Source organism: Balaenoptera musculus, chromosome 15, assembly GCF_009873245.2.
Source record: "Balaenoptera musculus isolate JJ_BM4_2016_0621 chromosome 15, mBalMus1.pri.v3, whole genome shotgun sequence".
In the NCBI taxonomy this organism is placed as follows: domain Eukaryota; kingdom Metazoa; phylum Chordata; class Mammalia; order Artiodactyla; family Balaenopteridae; genus Balaenoptera; species Balaenoptera musculus.
Genome location: NC_045799.1, coordinates 43,380,436 through 43,398,016, shown reverse-complemented (window position 1 = coordinate 43,398,016; position 17,581 = coordinate 43,380,436). Strand labels below are relative to the sequence as shown.

General features: G+C 45.3%; 1 protein-coding gene across 6 annotated transcripts in view; it reads right to left on the bottom strand.

The window, feature by feature from the left end:
- The window catches only part of ABHD12 (abhydrolase domain containing 12, lysophospholipase), a 73,945-nt gene that overhangs the window by 25,228 nt on the left and 31,136 nt on the right, over positions 1–17,581 (bottom strand). For all 6 annotated transcript variants that reach the window (XR_005016357.1, XR_005016356.1, XM_036824364.1 and 3 more), the window contains one exon: positions 220–344. Coding sequence is in view for 4 of the 6 variants with exons in the window: in XM_036824364.1 (XP_036680259.1) it covers positions 220–344 (125 nt within the window). In the remaining 2 variants the exon portion in view is untranslated. The remainder of the gene's footprint in view (positions 1–219; positions 345–17,581) is intronic.

Sequence of the window (17,581 nt, the reverse complement as noted above, 5' to 3'; positions counted from 1 at the left end):
CAACCATGCAGTAGTCAGTCACCTGTGCACACAAATGCCAACCCTGAAGAGCAATGCCCTCGTTACAAACATCTTTTAACTGGGAAGGGGCAAAGGGAACCTTCTGGACAATAAAAAGGCTTTATTTCCTGATCTGAGTAGTGAATATATAAATATATAAATCACCATGAAAATGAACTCTTACTAAAATGAAAGGAAAAATGGACACACAGCACTTACCGAAATTCAAGAAAATCAGTTTGGCCTGTATCCCAGGACACAGTTTGATGAGAAGTGGAATGGCCACGTACAACCCCACGACACAGAGGAGTATCTTCCTCAGTCGGAAGCACAGGCCCTTTCGCCTGCAAGAGAAAAGCAGTGAGCAGGTCAAAGACAGGAGTGAGTCTGCTGTGGTTTAGTAACAGCATCGTCAAAATCACTGACCAAGATCCACACCTACTGTTTCCAACAAGAATATCACCAATGATAAGAGGAGCCTCCCACCTGCGTTTCCTTTTAATTTGTGCTTAGAACTCTACCAGAAGGGTAAAATGTGTTTCCTGAAAGCCAAAGAAACAGTCCTGCTGATTTCCTTTGTGTGCCCTGGGATCAGAACCCAGCACAGCCATCAGATCCTCAGAAAGTGCCCAACTTCATGTCAGACAGTAGCTGCAACTTCACCTCAAGAGAGTGGCTGCCCCTGAGCCTCTGACTGCCCTCCTGCACGCAAGCGTGGGCTACCTATCAGAGGAAGCACGTGTGCGACAGAACCTGCCACACCAGGTCCCGGGAGGCAGCAGGCGCTGAGAACAAGGCTCTGGCCATCACTGCATGTTCTCATATTTCTGCCCGCATACCCTCCAGAGGCCCCTTTTCTGGGCACCTCGGGCCAGGTCATCACCCCAGGTCTCAATACTCTCTTCTAATCCACAGCCAGCTCCAAGACTTCCTCATCCTGTTCCTGATCCCCTGTTAAAAAATGTCCCTAGCCCAGAGAGTCTCAAACTTCTTGGACTAAGGGCCTCTCTACAACTGAAAAATTGAGGGCCCCAAAGAGCTTCTGTTCATATGATTTGTTTTATGAGAAATTAAAGAAAAATTTTAAATATCTATTAAGTCATCTAATAACAATAAACAACCCATTACATGTTAATATAATTAACATCTGTTATAAAAAAATGATTATATTTTCCAAAACGAAAAATTTTACTGAGGAGATTTTTACAAATTTCTTTAAGTCAGACAGCTTAACAGAAGACAGATGGGTTCTCGTATCTGCTTCTGCATTCAATCTGCTGCAATCCCACACGTCACGCAGCATCTGGAAAGCTCCCGAAACCCCATGAGAGAATGAAAGTGAAAAAGGCAAACAGCGTCTCAGCGTTACCATGAAATCTCTCTGACCTCACGGACATGCTGAAGGGTTCTGGGGACCCCATGAGCCCCAAGCACACATGGAAACTGCTGCTTATCTCAGCATATCAAGTCTCAACCTCAATGGGTTTAGTTATTTATTTCTGGACTATTTCGAAAAAAAGTAAGGTGGTTTAAAAAAATACACCTTGAACTGCTGACACATGCAACAATACAGAAGGATCTAAATGCATTAGGCTAGGGACTTCCCTGGTGGCACAGTGGTTTAAAATCCGCCTGCCAATGCAGGAGACACGGGTTCGAGCCCTGGTCCGGGAAGATCCCACATGCCGCAGAGCAATTAAGCCTGTGCACCACAACTACTGAGCCTGCGCTCTAGAGCCCACGTGCCACAACTACTGAAGCCAGCGCGCCTAGCCTGTGCTCCGCAACGAGAAGCCACCACAATGAGAAGCCCACGCGCCGCAACTAGAGAAAGCCCAAGTACAGCAACGAAGAGACAATGCAGCCAAAAATAAATAAATAAATTTACAAAAATAAATACATAAATTTATAAAAATAAATAAATTTTTTTAAGAAAAGCATTAGGCTAAGTTAAATAAGACAGACACAAAAGACTACATACTGTATAATCCCATTTGTCTGAAATTCCAGAAAAAGCAAAACTACAGAGACAGAAAAGCAGAACAGTGACCTCAGAGGCTGGGAGTAGAGGGAAGAGATTGCAAAGGGCACGAGGCAACTTTTGCAGTAATGGAAATGTTCTTTATCTGGACTGTGGTTGTGGACACATGAATGTATATGTTGGTAAATTTTATCCCATGTAAATGATTCTTCAACAAAGCTGATGTAAATAATACCTCAATAAAGCTGATGACAAATGCATATCTGACAATGTAATCCTTTCACCCATTCACCTGGCTCATCCACCAGTCGTTACTGAGCACTGGGCACTCCTGGGGCAGTGGACAATAAGGGCAGCAGAGGATGCCATCTGCGTCTCTGCTGTGCTCTCAGCTCAGCAGGGCAGACAAAGGGCTGTGAGAGAGGCATCTGGTGCAGGATGACCTGACCTAGTCTGGGCTTCCAGGGAAAGGGCCACTGGTGGAAACACTAAGTCAGGAATACAGGAGTTAACTAGATGATGCAGGAGAAGTTTAAAAGGGCATCTTAAATTCCATGCACAATCTACCCGTTCACTGAGGGAAGGCATAGGATGTAGTGGTTAAGGTGCCGGCTTTGAAGTCAAATGATCTGGTCCAGCATCCAATCTACCACTTATTAGCTGTCATATCCTTCTTGAACAAAAAATATATATATAAATAGAAATGAAAAAAATTTATATACCTGTAGCTATAAGGCTCTTCTACATTAAAATCATTTTCTTCTGGATTGAGTTATCATTATAATTATTATCATACACATTAATCAAAATGACAAATGTTATATTTTCGGTAAATTATTATTAAGCATGAAAAGTAAACTTTTATTGAAAATACATCTTTTTTTTTTAACATCTTTATTGGAGTATAATTGCTTTACAATGGTGTGTTAGCTTCTGCTTTATAACAAAGTGAATCAGTTATACATATACATATGTTTCCATATCTCTTCCCTCTTGCATCTCCCTCCCTCCCACCCTCCCTATCCCACCCCTCTAGGTGGTCACAAAGCACCGAGCTGATCTCCCTGTGCTATGCGGTTGCTTCCCACTAGCTATCTATTTTACGTTTGGTAGTGTATATATGTCCATGCCACTCTCTCACTTGTCACAGCTTACCCTTCCCCCTCCCCATATCCTCAAGTCCATTCTCCAGTAGGTCTGTGTCTTTATTCCCGTCTTGCCACTAGGTTCTTCATGACCTTTTTTTTTTTTTCCCCTTAGATTCCATATATATGTGTTAGCATACTGTATTTGTTTTTCTCTTTCTGACTTACTTCACTCTGTATGACAGACTCTAAATGAGATGGATTCCACTACTTTCCCAAATGCATCATGTCTCTCCCTATATATTACTTATTGATAGAAAAAAGGGGGGGTTAGCATTAATTCTACTTCTGTTTTTGGTTTTTAAAAATATAAGTATTGAGAACTTGTTCACATCAGTAAAAGGGAATGGAAGTTTACTAGTATCACCACTTCTTCAGGGTTATATGCTCAAAATCACACAGTAAAAACACTCAAATAAGCCCTTTTTCATTTTTGTTGACAGCTAAGAATTTGACACCACCTGACTTGTAAAATTTTTATGCAGTCATTAGACATTCACTTAGTTTCTCAGCTTTTACCAAGAACTGAGCCCTCTTGCCTTGACCTTGACCTGCCTTTAGCAAGAATCCTGCTAAGTCATCCCCCACCTTGATATCTGATCAAGTCCCTCATCCCCCCACCTTTGACGTCTACTCATCCCCCCACCTTTGACGTCTAAACCCTTGACCTGCCTTTAGCAAGAGTCCCCCCACCCTTGATGTCTCCTCAATAATTTTTCATCCCCTGATCCCCTAACTCTACTTTCTGTCTGGAAATCCCAAGCCGTCTCCTCAGAAGGCATCCCAGACAGGGCTGTACGCGGGCCTGACCTTTCTACCGGCTCCTTCTGTCCACCCTGCCAGGCCTTTTCCTTCCCACCCTAGCCCCACCTCCCTACAGCCACTAGAGCTTTAGGCCCCTGCCTCCACGGGGGGCTGTTAAGGGACTCAGGGACTCCACACAGCCTCTACCTGAGGATGAAAAGGAAAAATGACAAATTGGAAACAGGTCGGATGTTTTACCCACGCAGTGGGGCTGTGGAAACACCCAGACTGCTGCTTGGTATTCTCAAAAAGTCCCTCACCTGAAATTTAGTCCATTGCCTCCACAAGATTACATATCATGGGAAATGAAAATCTTAAAAGTCAAATATAGTAAAAAAGCATTAGTCCTCATCTTGAGCAGGTTACCTTAAATTGTTCCATTTCCCCAAAACTAAATTCAGATAAAAAGATAAATAAAGCAGGGCAAAGATGAGAACCAACTCTTACATTACATAAACTGCTGAGTTTTGTGTGACTGTGATTATGCTGACTGGTGGCTCAGCTGTCAGGATGAGTGCAGTAAGATCTCTCTTTGTATCTGACTGTCTGTTTACATATGTATGGACATATGTGTGTGTATGTATGTACGTATGTAACCTACAGCTGACCCTTGAACAGCGAAGGGGTTAGGGGTGCCAACCCTCCATTCAACTGAAAATCTGAGTATAACTTGAAGTTGGCCCTCCATTTTTGCGGTTCTGCTTCTGTGGATTCAACCAACCGTGGATCATGTGGTAGTGTGGTACGTCTTTGGTGAAAAAAAATCTGTTTATGAATGGACCCGCCCGCACAGTTCAAACCCGTGTTGTTCAAGGGTCCACTGTATTTGTGATGTTTTCCTAGCCCTGGATGGTATTACCAAATTAATTTATAAAATCCCTTTAAGGAGCTCTGTTCCAATTGGCTTAAAGAGAAATAAGTGACAAATTAAATATTCCTAAAACTCCCAGAAGTATAAGAACCCAAATATTTTTCAAGCTCATGTATAAATAAAACCAGTTTAGTGGTGTCAGTTTAATAAAAGCAGTTGTCCTCTTGAAACAGGAGGGAAGGGGGCAGGGCACAACCTTTAAAAGAATGACACAGCCAAAGGACATGACAAAAACTGGTTAGAACCAACTAGATCCAAGATGGTGGAAGATTCGACTTCCAGTAGACCTTGAGCCTCATTATATGCTCATTGTAATGCATTAACTAAATGACATACCCACCAGTGCCATGACAGTTCTGAGGCCAACCAAAAAAGGCCAAAAGCGGGCGGTGGCCCAATTCCTAGAAATCCCCATCCCTTCCCCGAAATAGTTGGAATCATCCTCCTGCTCATTAGCCTATGAAATTTACCCAGCCCATAAAAACTAACCACACCATATTTCGGGGACTCTCACCTTCTGAGATGGCCCACACTCTGTGGAGTGTGTTCCTCTCTAAATAAATCCACTTCTACCTATCACTTTGTCTCTCACTCGACAAGACATAAAGAACCTGAGCTTCATTAAGACCTGAGACCAGATGTGTGACCTCAATTAAAAGACAGTTTTGACCAGGTTCGACTCCCGGCATATAGGTTCAAGTCCCACCTGAAGTGCATGGTTTCACTCTGAGTTATCAGCATTAAGTATAATATGTGCACACATTATTTGACTAATAAACCCAGGTAGAATAACAACCTAATATAATATACTAGATTATTAAGATTATAAAAATTATAAACTCAACCTAAGAATAAAAGTACAAGTAGATATGCAGTAAAATTGCTTGAAATCCATTATTTCATGTATATCAAGTGCAGCAATAAAACAAAACCCACGTATTTAACTAAGGTTTTTATTCTGTGATTTTTTTTTGAAACTTGCCTAACACACGTGTTATAAAAATAATAAACAGGGAAATAACTTGATGATGGCTAGCTTACAGCATTCATGAACAATCCCAGTATAACTGTTAAGAACCAGTGTATCGGACTTCCCTGGTGGCGAAGTGGTTAAGAATCCGCCTGCCAATTCAGGGGACATGGGTTCAATCCCTGGTCTCGGAAGATCCCACATGCTACAGAGTAACTAAGCCCGTGCACCCCAACTACTGAGCCTGCACTCTAGAGCCCGCGAGCCACAACTACTGAAGCCCGCGCGCCTAGAGCCCGTGCTCCACAGCAAGAGAAGCCACCGCAGTGAGAAGCCCATGCACCACAACGAAGAGTAGTCCCCGCTTGCTGCAACTAGAGAAAGCCCATGAGCAATAACGAAGACCCAATGTGGCCATAAATAAATAAATAAATGTATAGATATATAAAAGAACCAGCGTATCAGGCTGATGTGATATAAAAGTTTTATGAATGGATTTTTCAACAATAGCTGAAACCAAGCAGGACTCTGTGGGGCCCTCCTGGGCACAAAAGCCCTTCTGCACCCCCTGTTTCTAGGAGATAGGCTTCACTCACCCTCCTTGACCTTCCCTGATTTCCAAAGGGCAGATTCAAACAGTTGCTAATTGGGGAAGGGAGGCAATGGAGAAACAAGGGAGGGGCAGTCAAGAACAACAGTGCACCCTTGGGGCAGGGTCCTGGTTCCTCCTCAAGGGATATACAAAACAATATCTTTGAGTTTCTTCTGCAGGAACTAAGGCCCCCACCCAGGTGGAGGGTGGTAATTTCAGGCTGAGCACAAGATTCCTGTAGCACCACCGTAATACCTCACCACCAACCAATCAGAAGAAAGTTACACACCCTGCAGCCCTCACCCCAAATTTTGCCTATGAAAACTTTTCCACCAAAACCATCAGGGGTTTTTGAGCACGAGCCACCGGGGTTCTCCTTGCTTGGCCCTGCAATAAACCTTTCTCTGCTCCAAACTCCGATGTTCTGGTTTGTTTGGCCTCACTGTGCGTTGGGCACACTAACTTTGGTAACAAACATTTATCTTTTTCCCCCTGCCTGATCCTTCCAGAATTCAGAGACTCTGACTGACTATTCTTATTTTCATGGCAATGCAGTTACTTGCATAAGTTCAGCAAGAATCCATCCTCCTCGTACAGAACACAATTGGAAACACTGATTATATAACCAAGGCTTTGACTGGAATGGCATATTTAAAAATGATTCATAGAATTGTATACGACCAGACAGCTTTAAGGAACTAAGGCTGACTTTATGGAACCAATATTTAAAAACGCCTCTTAGAAAAACAGGCCTGGTACCTAATTTACATAGTTCCCAGCCTTACTTACAGGTCACTTCCTGGCAGGCCCCCAAAACTGTAGGATATTTTAAGGACTTCAGAAAGATAGGAATTCATCCAAATCTATAGGTACTGCAGTTCTTGGCTTGGCTTCCTAGCTTCGAAAGACTTTTAAAAGTCTGAGATTCCTTATAAAACGTTCCAGCAAAGCAAACTTTTAAGAGGCTTATGTGGTCAACTGGCATTCTTGCTGCACTTACGTAAATGATTAGGCCAAATCTTTTTTTTTTTTAAATAAAGAAAAATAATCTTACTTTTGAGTATCTCTGATCAAAGAAGGACACGACTGTGGAGAGAAATTTTATGTTTCAACAGAAAACTGTAACACACCCTTGTGGGTTATTCAGATTTCTAGTCCTGTTCATTATCTTTGAGGTTTTATTATCTATCTGTAAACTGGTCTAGATCCTGCCCTCTTGTACATTTTATCAGTCTTCACCAAATTCTCAATTCTTTGGGTTTCCTTCAATGCCTGGTTACAACCCTCCAAGTTAACATTTCTAATTTTCTTCACACCCTCCTGACTCGAGGTGACCTGACTGCCCAGATCCTCACTGGGACTCCAGGCTGTCGTGCAGTTTCCCCTTCCCCGAGGATCTGAAAAGTCCTTCCGGATGAAGCTGGTCAACTTGATGTAAACCTTTCTGAGGCTTCACCACAGCAGATCATGTGTGGGATGCCAGTACCAAAGACATTCAAACTGCAAACCAGGAAATCCATCTTTTTTTTTTTTTTTAAATAATTTCCTCCTCCTTTTAGCTACTTTTATTTTTATTTATTTATTTATTTTTGGCTGTGCTGGGTCTTCGGTTCGTGCGAGGGCTTTCTCCAGTTGCGGCAAGTGGGGGCCACTCTTCATCGCGGTGCGGGGACCGCTCTTCATCGCGGTGCGCAGGCCTCTCACCACCGCGGCCCCTCCCGCTGCGGGGCACAGGCTCCAGACGCGCAGGCTCAGCAGTTGTGGCTCACGGGCCCAGCTGCTCCGCGGCATGTGGGATCCTCCCAGACCAGGGCTCGAACCCGTGTCCCCTGCATTAGCAGGCAGATTCTCAACCACTGCGCCACCAGGGAAGCCCAGGAAATCCATCTTATTGCCATCCTCCCTCCACCACCTAAAAATGCTTCAAACTCAATGTTTAAATATCTTCTCGACTGACTGCCCTCTGGACTCAGAAAATGGGTTTAGAATCTGCTCCAACCATTAACCTTTGTTTTTGTTTTTGTTTGCTTGTTCTAACCCAAGGTCTTCTTTCTTACTGCAGATTGCCTACTTCTCACCTTCTCAGCTGAGTCTTCTCTCTGCAGCAATCAACCAGCTCCTTGCTTGTGAAACTTCTTGGGAAGTTTCAACTGGGGGGAATGTGGGGACTGATAACCCAAAAGAAATGGTCAAAATTACTTCAAAATGAAAACATCTGATTTCTAACAGATGCAGAAAGAAATCTCATTGGAAATTCCCTCCTCTGCCTAAGGCAGAGCTCTAGAAGAGCAGCTGCCACAAACCGCCCTTGGGGAGGTCTCCAGTCAGGGAGGTGACTGACCTTGGGCACAGGACATCCAAAAACACTGTATCAACAAGCTTCATCGGAACCTTCCGTCCTAAAAGCCCTAGTCCTGCCCCTCCCCTTTATGAAACTGGCAATATAAACCCTTTCCCTCTGGCTGTTTGGGGAGCTACTCTCTTTATAGAGCACTCCCACATGCATAATAAACTTTTCTCCTGTTAATCTGTCTATTATCAATTACTTCAGATCTAAATTTATGCTGGAAAAGTTTTTCTCTCAGCAGCATAATCATGCGGTCTGGCCCTCTTTCTCCAACAGATGAAGTCCTTCCAGCAGGGACCCTGTCTTTCACCTTTGTCTCTGTGGTAGCTAAGTCAATGCCACGCCTACAGTTTGTGCTCAGAGAATGTTTGATCAAAGAATTACTGCCCCATGATCATTAATGCAGAAAATTATCAGAACCACCACCAACTTCTCTGGGCTCCCACTACACTTAAGAGTTCCACAGTTTTTTTCTAGTTCATAGTTTGTGTCTTCAACCAAGCATCTACACTGAAAGTTACTCTGGTTGACAGTCACTTGGTTGTATATTAGAATCTTTGGAGAAATTTACAAAATATCAATGCCTGGAACTTGCTTCAGGAATTCTAGTTTGGGGAATTCCCTGGCGGTCCACTGCAGGGGGCATGGGTTTGCTTCCTGGTCAGGAAACTAAGGTCCTGCATGCCGTGCAGCATGGCCAAAACAAGAAAAAGAAAAAATAATAATAAAAATAAAGAAAGAAAAAAAAGAAATTCTAGTTTTATTGGTCTGAAGTATGACTTGACCACACTTGAGGAGACCACAGCCGTCTGCCCACCTGAGCAGCCCCTGAGCACCTCAGCACTTGCTGAGACAGGAAGGGGGCAGGGCATAACCTTTAAAAGAATGACAGCCATTGAGGACACAACATAAACTGGTTAGAACCAACTAGCTCCAAGATGGTGGACGAGTTGACTTCCACTAGACCTTGAGCCTCAGTATATGCTCACTGTAATACATCATGCTAAATAACACACCCACAGGCGCCATGACAGTTCCAAGGCCAACCATAAAGGTCACAAAGTGGGCAGTGGCCCAATTCCTGGAAATCCCCATCCTTTCCCCAAAATAGTTGGAATAATCCTCCCACTCATTAGCCTATGAAATTACCCACTCCTATAAAAACTGACAACCCCGTACCCTGGTGCCTCTCACCTTCTGAGATGGCCCACACTCTGTCTATGGAGTGTGTATCTCCCTGAATAAACTTCCTTTTTTTAAAAATAAGTTTATTTATTTATTTTTGGCTACATTGGATCTTCGTTGCAGCGCATGGGTTTTTCTCTAGTTGCGGCAAGCGGGGCTACTCTTTGTTGAGGTACACAGGCTTCTCATTGCGGTGGGTTCTCTTGTTGCGGAGCACAGCCTCTAGGTGCACGGGCTTCAGTAGTTGTGGCATGTGGGCTCAGTAGTTGTGGCCTGTGGGCTCTAGAGTGCAGGCTCAGTAGTTGTGGCACACGGGCTTAGTTGCTCCGCGGCACGTGGGATCTTCCCGGACCAGGGCTCAAACCCGTGTCCCCTGCGTTGGCAGGCAGATTCTTAACCACTGTGCCACCAGGGAAGTCCCCGCATAAACTTTCTAATCACTTTACTATGGCTCGCTCTTGAATTCTTTCCTGCGCAAAGCCAAGAACCCACACTGGCGGCCATCCCCCGTCCCAGGGACTCACCTGAGACCTGGGACGTGACCATCCTCTCTGGCCCCACTTTGTTTCCTGCGACACTGCCACTTACTTCACCTTCGTGGCCTTTCCCTCTGTCCCTGCCAAGCCAGACTCAATGCCCATGATCATTAATGTGCCACCACCCGCACTTCAGAGTTTCGCATGGCATCTCCCTTCCCCTGGGGTTGGAACAGGCCAGTAAGGGTGCTGAGCACGCCTGAATCCTTCCTGAGAGTCTCCGTAAAAACCTAGGAGGGACAGAGAACTGGGGACAAAGGAAGCCACCCTGGAGTGGCCAAAGGAGCCCTTTAATCTCTCAGGACAGGACCTGAAGGTTCTAATTTTAAGACTTAAACCACTTTTATAAGCAAACAAACAAAAAGGAGTTTCTGGCCTCGACAGATCAAATAAACTCAGTGAAGCAGGAAACTGCATCTGGCACTAAGCAAACAACCAACCACCAGAATTTGGCCGTAAGGACTGCTCCTACCTGCACTGCCAGTTCACCGCTGTGGGAGGTGGAAGCCAGACACAGGGGTGCATGCTGTCCCAGAAGCAGGATGGGAATGGGCAGGAAGGGCAGTGAAGGAGACACCTACTGGCTCACAGTGCCCACAGTGGGAGGCCTCTCCCGCAACTGACCTCAGCTCTGGTGCCAAAATAGGTCCTTCCACAGAAGTTCACTCACATTTATGGCTGACTTTTTAAGCGTTCTGGCTTTTCAACATCAATTGCCAGGCCTCATGCCTTCTGGGCTAAAATGTTGTATATAAGTCCCAGGTTCCAGATGAGAAACCAAGGCTCATGTACGAGCACACGGTCCATGTGGAACTGAACGCAGCCCATCTTTCCTGATGTCCGAGACAAACATTCTTGGGTCAGACCATTCACAGAGACACATAGGATCCCAAGCGACCTGGGGAACATGACAACACCAAACAAAATCCAGCAAGCCAAACTACTGAGTCCGCAAAATCCTATGCAAGACAGGACTGTACTGTCAGAAAAAATTAATAAAGGTTACACTAGAAGAAAAACGAACTGGTCTGGTCTGCTCAGCTCTTGGCCATCCGTCCCATCTTCTCAGAACGACAGTCTTCACACCCCCTCCAGCAGTTCAGACCAAGAAACTGGCCCCATCGCTTCTCTATCTGCTCGCTTATCTGACCTGGGCTTTCCCTTTCCTACCTCTCTTTTCCTTCTCCTTTTGTGCCTTCTAAAGAGATACTCAAACATAATTAAACTGCTTTGAACAATGGAAGCATTATTTCTTTGTAAGAGGTCTGAGCTGTCAAAGTCTGTCTTTGGAACAGGAAATAGGAAAAATAACAGTACAATCATTCCCAAAGGCCCCCACCTCATATAAACACTACCATGTCCTCTGCGAGGCTAGAGCTGGAAATTCTGTATTATATGGAAGCAGCAGGTGTTAAGAAGTGAACCCTGTCTGATACTCTGTCAATCTGCAGCTGGAAAACAGTTCATGCAGGACATCAAGACTAGCAGGGGTTCACTCTCATTCTCTGCTAACAAAGGAAAACAGGCAGATAACAAATGAAGATTTTAAACAACAAAGCCCTGTCCCCATTTTAAGGTCAAGACAAAATAAGAATGAGGCTGCGCTCATCATGTTTAATGAGAAAGGCTGTGTCTCTGAGCTCAGCCCAAGAAAACTTCCTGTGGATGGAGCCGTCATTAAAAAAAAAAATTTTTTTTAACCATTTCCTGCTAAAAGAGCAAAACCCCTTCTTTGAGCAAACTGAGAAGGTATATATTTTTAAAGATTTTTCATTGCATGCCACCAAATGAAAGTTGTCATTTATACTTTAAGGAGGCTGTCTTCTTTTTCCCCACTTTGAGCTGTGAAACTAGGGCAATAATATGAAGCACTGATGGGTAGATAAAGAGAGGCCTCTCTTGGGACTTCCCTGGTGGTGCAGTGGTTAAGACTCTGCACTCCCAATGCAGGGGGGCGGGTTCGATCCCTGGTCAGGGAACTAGATCCCACATGCATGCCGCAACCAAGAGTTCGCATGCCACAACCATGGAGCTGGCGAGCCGCAACTAAGGAGCCCGCCTGCTGCAACTAAGACCCAGTGCAACCAAATAAATAAAATTAAAAAAAAAAAAAAAAGAGAGAGAGAGAGACCTTTCTTGAAAGAACAGAAGCCAAATCTAGGAACCAAGGAAGCCCAAAAGATGCTCTTTACTGAGGAAAACTTCAGTGAATGAGCTTGTTTATATCAATATAGTTCCTGCACTATGGAGATGAAAAACAAAAGTATACCTTAGTGTGTTCCAGTCAAACAGCACCTGCCAAACTGAACAGGAGAAATGATACCTAAGGCCAGGCCCCCACAGTAACTCCTGCTGGTCTGCCTGTTCCCAGCACCTGACGCTGTGGAGGCTTCATTTCCCACAGGCCCTCTGCAGGGCAGCTGGCACAAGCTCTCAGACTTTCCTTAGGCAATAAATGCTCAGCGCTTGCAAGAGCCTCTATGCAACTAAGCCTATCTGCTTCCAAACAGCCGCTTCCCATGCGCTGCTCTGACACCCAATGGTTTAAAACTGTTGGGAACTGGCCACCCTCTCTTTCCTGGACGTGTGACCTCAGCCAGCATACCCACTGCTGCCGTGGACATGTCCACCTTTCTAGCACCAGGATTGGAGCCCTTCAGGGACCAACCTGGGGACCGACTCCACTTCCACGAGCCCCAGTGAGCAACCCTCAGATGCGCCCAGAAAGGCAGAAAGGCTGCAGTTCTGGGAAAATGTGTGAGAGTCAGGAGGCAGGTGCAGGAATGGCACCTGCTTCCCCTCCGATTTCCAAATTGAGTGATTTGCTTTTCACCTTACTGTTCCCGAGTTAGATGTTTTAATAACCTGCCTGATTCCTCTGCCAGGGGAGGGAACAGAGTGCTGGGTGAAGACTCAGAGCAAGGCCCCCATCCAGTAAAACAGCCCCTCAGGCAGTTGGGGCCCTTGCGGTGCTTCCCTCCAGCGGGAGCACCTGTAAAGTGCGAGGCACCGTGCTCCCAAACCTGGGCTCTGCATAGCAGTGGAGACAGAGATGGCCTGTCACTCCTCACAGTCCGACTCTCTGAGCCTCGGTTCCCTAACTCTAATGGAATCTACCTGAAAGGTCCGTTGTGCAGAGTAAACGAACAAGGACATGAAATGCTCAGCACGGTCATGGTCTTGGTCTCGCACATGGAGAAGGAACACTGAGCTGAACTGAAACAGCTTCTGTCCTGGGCTGGCTTTGTCCAGCCCTGCTTGGCTGAACTACCCAGCTGAGCTCTAATTTCCTGCTCTGGTATCCTAAATTACAATTACTCTTTAACCACGTTAGTGCTTAAAAGCAGTGGTTTCATGCTTCAGGAATGACGCCAGTAACGTGGCATGCAGCATCAGAAGGGAAGCTAAGCGGGAAGCGGGTGCAGGGCTGTGGTGGGGCTGCCAGCCTCCTCCGGGGTGGACCCCACCCGGCCCTGGCAGCTCACAGGCAGACCCACCTCACTTCTGTGGCCCTCGGTCCCCAGGACACTTGCGTTTTCTAGCAGAGTCACAGGACCTTCCTGTTCAGCTTGAGTGGTGTTCTGCCCTAGGCCCCCAGGACGTGCCCTAAGGCAGCGAAGAGGGGAGCCCAGTGCTCTGTGCTGCGCGGGCCCAGTGCTACTCGACTGCCATTGGCTAAAAACGGCCGAGCCCATCAGCTCTTGCACACAATTACATGGCAGTCGCCAGTGCTGCTCACCGTTCTCTCTGGCTCTGTGCCTTCCTGGGCCCAGGGTAGGATGGCACGTTCCCCTCCCCCTTTAGAGTTAGGGGCGGCCAAGTGACTTGCTTTGGCTAAGGAAACGTGAGCAGAGAGACCACGTCCCTTCCACTTCAGGAGCAGCAACGGCCCACAAGGTGGAGGGAGGGTGTGTGGAGCTGGAGGCCCTGCTGGCCTGGATCCTCAGTGACCACAACAAGCAGAGGCCACACCAGACACACAGTGGGGTAAGAAATACACCAGTGACCCGGGGGTTCTGCTGCATGACCTGGTCTGCCCTGACCAACACTCAGGTCACATCAACAACGTGCAGGCCTCAAAGGACTGAGCTCCAGGTACAGCGCTGTATACCCAGCTATCTTCGGTGTCTCCATGTGGAGTCCCACAGGCAAATCAAAACTACCATGTCCAAAACCAAATGCTTGATCTTCCACCCTCTCCCCCTCTGCTTCCATCTGCTTCCCCTCCAGTTCCATCTCAGCAAATACCGGTGCCCGTGGCAGACCCCCAGCAGTCATTCCTGATACCCCTTCTTGCCCCACCTCCACTTCCAATGCACACCAAGATTTCAAAACATTCCAAAACATACACCTCTAGTCACCTCGTCTGCTGCCTCTCTGCTCCAGGCCAGCCACATATCTTACCTAGACCAGCAGCCCTAAACTTTCTTTTTTTTTTAAATTTTATTTATTTATTTAATTTTTGGCTGTGTTGGGTCTTCGTTTCTGCGTGAGGGCTTTCTCTAGTTGTGGCAAGCGGGGGCCACTCTTCATCGCGGTGCGCGGGCCTCTCACTATCGCGGCCTCTCCCGTTGCGGAGCACAGGCTCCAGACGCGCAGGCTCAGCAGTTGTGGCTCACGGGCCCAGTTGTTCCGTGGCATGTGGGATCCTCCCAGACCAGGGCCCGAACCCGTGTCCCCTGCATTGGCAGACGGACTCTCAACCACTGCGCCACCAGGGAAGCCCTAAACTTTCTTGATTACACATTCAATCAGTAACATTTTTGGAACATGTCCTCAATATATACGTTCGTTTTAAATTATACACATGTATAACTGGGTGGTTAATATCTGAATATGAATATAATTAGAAGTCCCAATATTTCCTTCCCATATCTTAATGACTGTGTCTCACCCAACTCCTGGGTGAACCCATCCCATTTTGGAGATCAATACCTTGGTCTTCTGAAGAGACTTCTTAAATGGAAACCCCAACCTCCGCCTGCCTGCTATACAGCCAGAGAGGCCCTTTTCAAAGGCAAACTTGGTCATATCACTGTCTCACTTAAACCTTTACATGCAAGAGCATCTGAAACAGGCCCCAGGAGGACTGCCCACCTCTGACCCTTCAGCTATCAGTTGCCTGCACGGGCCTAATGCTTCCCTACCTCTGAGACTGGTTCATGTCCCCGGTTCATGTGCTTCCTCCAGGTTTCAGCTTCAAGGCTGTGTGCTCCAAAGTCTCCCTGGCTGTTCAATCTAATTGTGCTCTCCTCTTACAATTACTTATATATTAAGGATATTGTCCCTCTGTCTGACATTTTATATATTTCTAAAATATTTCCCTCTGTCATCTGTCTTCTTATTTGGGAATATTTATAATTATAAGAGAATTTTTAATTTTTTTCTGTTCTTATTGTATTAGTCTTTTTCTTTATGCTTTCTTCCTCTAAGGGTATACATTCTTCTCTGACCTTGACACTGGATAAATATTCTTAAAAAACACGAAAAGATAACCTATGGAATGGGAGAAAATATTTTCAAATGATGCGACAGACAAGGGCTTAATCTCCAAAATATATAAACAGCGCATACAACTCAACAACAAAAAAACAAACAACCCAATCGAAAAATGGGCAGAAGACCTTAAAAGACATTTCTCCAAAGAAGACATACAGATGGCCAGTAGGCACATGAAAAGACGCTCGACATCACTAATTATTAGAGAAATGCAAATCAAAACTACAGTGAGGTAGCACCTCACACTGGTCACAATATCCATCATTAAAACATCTACAAATAACAAATGCTGGAGAGGGTGTGGAGAAAAGGGAACCCTCCTCCCACCTGTTGGTGGGAATGTAAGTTGGTACAGCCACTATGGAGAACAGTATGGAGGTTCCTCAGAAAAATAAAAATAGAATTACCATATGATCCAGCAATCCCACTCCTGGGAATATACCTGGACAAAACTATAATTCAAAAAGATACATGCAGGACTCCCCTGGTGGCGCAGTGGTTAAGAATCCGCCGGCCAATGCAGGGGACACGGGTTCAAGCCCTGGTCTGGGAAGATCCCACATGCTGTGGAGCAACTAAGCCCATGTGCCACAACTACTGAGCCTGCGCTCTAGAGCTTGCAAGCCACAACTATTGAGCCCACGTGCCACAACTACTGAAGCCCGTACACCTAGAACCCGTGCTCCACAGCAAGAGAAGCCACCACAATGAGAAGCCCACGCACCAAAACGAAGAGTAGCCCCTGCTCACCACAACTAGAGAAAGCCCACGTGCAGCAATGAAGACCCAAGGCAGCCAAAAGTAAAAATAAATAAATTTATTAAAAAAAAAAAAAGATACATGCACCCCTGTGTTCATAGCAACACTATTCACAATAGCCAAAACATGGAAACAACCTAAATGTCCATTGACAGATGAATGGATAAAGAAGATGTGGTACACATATACAATGGACTACTACTCAGCCATAAAAAAGAATGAAATAATGCCATATTATTTTAGATAGGTGCACAAATGCACCTATCTAAAAAACGGAAACAGACTCATAGACAGAGAGAACAGACTTGTGGTTGCCAAGGGGGAGGGGGGGAGGGAGAGGGATGGACTGGGAGGCTGGGGTTAGTAGATGCAAACTATTACGTTTAGAATGGATAAACAACGAAGTCCTAATGTATAGCACAGGGAACTATATTCAATATCCTGTGATAAAACCATGACAGAAAAGAATATAAAAAGAGAATGTATATATGTGTATAATTGCGTCACTTTGCTGTACAGCAGAGACTGGCACAACACTGTAAATCAACTATACTTCAAAAAAAAAAAATCAAAAAAATTTTCTTATTTTTCTTTTAGAGCTTTACATTTTACATTTAATCCTGGAATATATTTTGGAATATGGTGGGAAGAAGGATTGAGTTTATATATTCCTAAATAGTTACCCAAAAGTTTCTCTCCATCTAAAATGCCACCTTGAAGAGACATTAAAATTTTATATACAAGGCTAAAGATGGTAGATTTAACTGTTCTTTCTCAAAACCCCAGAAAAATGACAGTAATTTTTTTTTAAGCATAAAACCCTAGGGGCAAAGAATGAGAGGAGAGACACCCAAATTTTAGAAGCTGGAAAGCTTCCAAATTTAGTTGACAC